The sequence below is a fragment of the Gallinula chloropus genome (assembly GCF_964237585.1).
Source record: "Gallinula chloropus genome assembly, chromosome: 1".
In the NCBI taxonomy this organism is placed as follows: Eukaryota; Metazoa; Chordata; class Aves; order Gruiformes; family Rallidae; genus Gallinula; species Gallinula chloropus.
In genome coordinates this window covers 67,234,710-67,239,428 of record NC_140085.1, presented here as the reverse complement: position 1 = coordinate 67,239,428, position 4,719 = coordinate 67,234,710, and the positions used below count along the sequence as shown (strand labels likewise).

At 44.2% G+C, this 4,719-nt stretch overlaps 1 protein-coding gene across 1 annotated transcript; it reads right to left on the bottom strand.

Moving 5' to 3' along the window:
• Positions 1–303: 303 nt before the first annotated feature.
• Positions 304–3,871, bottom strand: FGF6 (fibroblast growth factor 6; the record flags this gene model as incomplete). The annotated part of the gene is made up of 3 exons (XM_084279186.1): positions 3,517–3,871; positions 2,490–2,593; positions 304–480 (listed from the first exon to the last, which is right to left on the bottom strand). The coding sequence occupies exons 1-3, from the start codon at positions 3,854–3,856 to the stop codon at positions 304–306; spliced, it is 621 nt and encodes a 206-aa protein (XP_084135312.1). The 5' UTR covers positions 3,857–3,871.
• Between the last annotated feature and the right edge of the window lie 848 nt (positions 3,872–4,719).

Sequence of the window (4,719 nt, the reverse complement as noted above, 5' to 3'; positions counted from 1 at the left end):
CAGATACTTCCCTTTGCGCTCCAGCTTGCATTTTCCTCTGTTCAGCACCAAAGGAGGCACACGGCCATGTACAGTTTGCTCAGAGTAGGAGAGAAGCAGCGTAGTGTCACATATGCTGTGTGACAAATCCAGTACAAATAGTTTTGTCCAAATATACACATACATATATAGAATTGGGGTTTTGGGTTGTTTTTTTGGTTTTTTTTTTCAGTGAACAGTATAAATACTTTACCTGGGAGATTATTCCCATGTGCAAAATGAATCAGTTTTATCCTGGGGTTTAATCTTCTGCTTTGCTCACGTTCATATTCTCGGTAAGAAGTGGGTCACTGTCATAGCAGGAGAGACTTTGTTTCCCCTCTTCACCCTCCCATGTTTGCTGAGGGCTATGTAGGCACCACGGTAAGCATTCGATTCATATGCATTGTAGTTATTTGGCAGCAAGATCTCCTTAAATTTGCACTCATCTTGGAAAACAGCCTAAAGAAGAGTGGGGAAGAACAAAGCAGGTACAATAACTGTTTCATGGAGCCTCAAGGGCCTTTTTTCTTCCTAGTGTTATTACAGAAGAACCCGTTGCAGCGTGCAACAGGTGGTGCTGGGGTGACCGCATCTAACAATAAATCTCCCTCCTCAGTGCTAATTTGGTGTCAGATGAACTCAGATGCCACCTGTCCAGATAATGGACTGTGTACTTCCTGTGACAGATCAAGTTAATTCATCATAAATCATGGATTTCTTCATTTTATTTGCAAGCAATGACTTCTGTCTGCGTCATGCCCCGTGGCCCGAATGATGTAGCTGTATTTCACAACTCTCCTCTGCAAGGGGGCCCTGTAATTTATATATGCTGGCTCTCAAAACCTTCTGTCCTCTTACTAACAGCAATGCCCAGGGGGACTATTTGCTTGAATAAGGCATTTGAATACGTCCTCAGATCAGTGCTAAAGCTTTTATTTTTAAAAAAAATAATCCTTAGTGAGTTTTTGTTTAACTGATAGTGAGATATGCAGCAGGAAAACAGTTTCATAATTCTTTTTGTCACATCATGTAAGTCCAGTGACAGGGAGTTACCACTGGGAGAGGTGGTGCAAGGAAAAGCTGGAGGCAGACACTGAGCACGGAGGAAATGAATGTCTGTCACAGAAAACACCACCAGTGCTGTTCTATTTGGACATCTTTATAGTAATGCCACCCAAAGTTTCTAAAAGTTTAACTTAGGACATTGCATTGTGCAAAGGAAAATCTTTCTCTCTTGCAGCTTTTTATCTTCAAAAATAAGAAAGACTGGATTGAATGGGGGGCAAGGGGGGTGGAAATATCAAAGGGAGCTCTGCAGCCAGAACCTCCATTCCTTTAGGAAGACCTAGTCAAGCAAAGCAGGTGGGATGTGGGGCTTTTTGGGTGCTTGAAATAAGACATGAACCTTAGAATGTACCACTCGTTATCTGTGTGGGACAGAACCTGTCAGATCAATAATGGCTATGGGTCCTTCACAACATTTGGTATTTTATTAAGCAACTGAAATGCTTTTTGCAATTACAGCTGTTTCAAAGGAAACAGCTTTGTGGTTCCTCAACACAAAAAAATGAATGCAATCAGTGCTGTTCATTGCTTGGAACCAGAACCAGAGTCTTTCAAACCCGCTTCCTAACAAGCATCGTTTCTGCTCAGTGTCAAGCCTGGAGGTGCCTGCTCAGGCCCCAGAGATTAAGCTGCATTTAGCCAGCATAGCTAGCAATTTCTAGATGAGGGTGATGGCGATGGTGTTTCAGTAAGGCTTGCATACCATTGTTAATAGCTATTATTGTTTTCTCACCCTTTGGGACTGATCTCACAAAAGTGGTCCTTAAAATAGCCCCAGGGACATATGTCGACTTTGTAGGGTAGATTTCCTATTTATTCTTCATGGTGGGGATGTTTTTGGTACAGGGAGGCATGTGGTCATGATTTTACTAATTGTACTAGCATAGATAACTCCAATGGTGCCTCTCCTGCACACATCTGTACACATACATGTGCAATCACACACACTCAAGCACATGCTTTTCCTCCAAGGGGTTTTGCAGAGCTGACCCTTTTGCTTTTAGCTATCATGCACTGCAAAAGGGAATCAGCAGGGTTCAGTCCTACCAGAATGTGCTTGCAGGGCTGAGTCATTAGAAGAAACTACCTAGTTAATCCATAGTATTTATTTGCAGAATGCTTTCAGAATTCATTTGCAGAATCCACAGCATTTATTTGCAGAATGCATCCATTTTAAGCAGCCATGGTGCTTATTGCACCAAATAACACTGATCACAGGAGCCTGGGCAAGCTCCCTGTAATTGAAAGGCTGTTTTCCCTGCTTGTGGTCAGAGATTTCCAGGAGGAAAAAAAAAAAAACCAACAACAAAACAACCAAAGAAGAAAATCCCCACCAAAAGCAAACCACAAAACCTTTGCAACCTTTGTTTAAGCCTTGAAAAACTGTTGGCACTGGTACTCACCGTTCCATATAGCTTCCCCTTGCTGTTCATTGCGATGAAGAGGGCACTTTTCAGGCCAAACAGGCTAACGACCCCTCTCTCTACAGTGGATATCTCAAAGAGACCTAAAAGCCAAGAATCAAAGAGTTATCAGAGAGTTTATAGCTAATGAAAGGCGGTTCAGATAGAACTGATTTATTCTAAAACACTAATGAACTTGTCATATTTTCTTTACTAGAATTAGGTCCCTAATCCAGCAGAAAAAGCAGCATGTGGAGAAGACCTTGTTCTTTCCTACATGTTGTAGGGTTTGTAAATAATTGTTCTGTAATTGCAGTCACACGCTGTATGATCCTCTGCTCTGTCAAACTCTTTTGATCTAGTAAAATCTGTTGGGCTTTCTAATATGTAAGTTATGTAATATGCAAATAATGACAGCATGCTGGTTGCTGAGCTTTAGAGGAGCATGGTTTGCATTTTGGAGTCCCTCACGACACCTGAGCTGCAAAAGATTTTAGCAGGTGCCCTCTACAGGGAATCCAAATCCCTCGGGCTGAGGCTTTTCTTTTAATTTTATGATGACAGAGCAGCAGCTGTAAGAACAAGCAAAAGGGGAACAGCAAGACTCTTCCATGACTGAGTGCCCCAGAAGTACTAGTCAGCTAGGATCCAAAAAACCAAACCCCAACCCACCCCATGCTCTGGTACTCTGAGCTCAGCACCAACCTTCTGAATTCAAAGGCAAATGAGACAGTGAGGGGTGAGCAAATGCAGCAGAGAGACAGTTTTTCAACCTGATTTGTCTTCTCTGGTCTGTGCAGTAAAGCAGAGTAAAAATAAATTTTATCTAAATTTGTTTAAGCATTTGTGACACGTTTCAGCCTGGAGGGTTCTAATGTTTATTGATCCCAGAGACTCTTAAAAGGCAACAGATGTAGCACAGATTTATAGTACCAAGTAATAACATTTGCATTCTATGATGGGTAATTACTAGAGTTCACAGCAATTAAGTGACATCTATTCTATTTCATTTCTGGATGCAACTCACTGTATTGGTTTTCATTGTGAACTCCGCTTATCCTTCCGTCTGGGAGGATTTGAAGGTGAAACCCGATGCCCACGTTGCAGTAAAGCCTCCGCTGCCTCTTGATTCCTAGCAAATAGTCACTCTCCCAGTTCACATCTGACTTCTCCCCTGAGATCCCAGCAATGGACCTGGACAACAGAGATTGCCATCCTCTTTCCAGCAATGTGCCATTAGTTCTGCTTACAACTGGATGTGCTGAAGCAATCCCGGCTAAAAGACCCAGGAGAAGGAAAGCAGGCAACGTCCGGTGAACGCTGGCTTCGCGGGACATAGTGATGAGGAGTCTTTGTGCACTGGCCATCCGGTTCACCTCCTGGGCACGTGGTCAGAATTAATGGCCCTAAAAATACCGCCCTTCTTGTTTTTCTCTCTTCAGCATGGCGGCAGAGGCTTATTTTTGGAAAGCAAACAGGGATTGCTGACATGAAACTAAAGCCCGGTAGCAGTTGGGTTGGAAGCGGAGACAGGCCGGCAGGACTCGAACTGGTGGGGACCATGTTTTGTAGATCCTGTTCTCCGGTGGGCAGCCTCAGCTATATTTGATTGACCCATCTTTATAGTGCAGAGGCTGTCCCTCCCCACATCATCACTCTGACATCAACAGCTTGCCAAAGGTAAGCCTGCCACAGCTGTAACACTAACCTGCCGTCCTCCCAGGCTGGCTGAGGTTTGATGAATGCTGTCACCTAAGACCAGAGGCAGGAGTGGGGTTTCATTGGCTGTTGAAAGCAAAGGAGTCAAATTGGTCGGGCGTTCGGAGGCCTCTCAGGAGGCTTCCTTATTTAGAGAAGAAGGAGTAAAAACAGTTATGGACCTCATCAGCCAGCAATGAAAACTTTGCAGCCACTTCCTTGGTGGCACAATCACCGGGTGTACATCAGGGCAGCTCAATATTTGGGGAGAATCAGCTGGAAGTGGCCATTTCTCTTTTTATACACACCCAGCAAACCCAGGGCACCTCTTACTTACAGTGACCCACGTGCTAGCAGCTTGTCTGTACCTCTGAAAGCAGCAGTCCTGGGGGGTTGGCACAGAGGTAAGGCACATTAAAGGGAGAGGAAGCACCGGGGCTTGTTCCTCCTGTTTCTACACAAGTGCAGTTCTGCTGAGTGGGATATTCAGGCTGCAGCACTGCATCTTGCAGCTACATGTAGATGGGGTCTT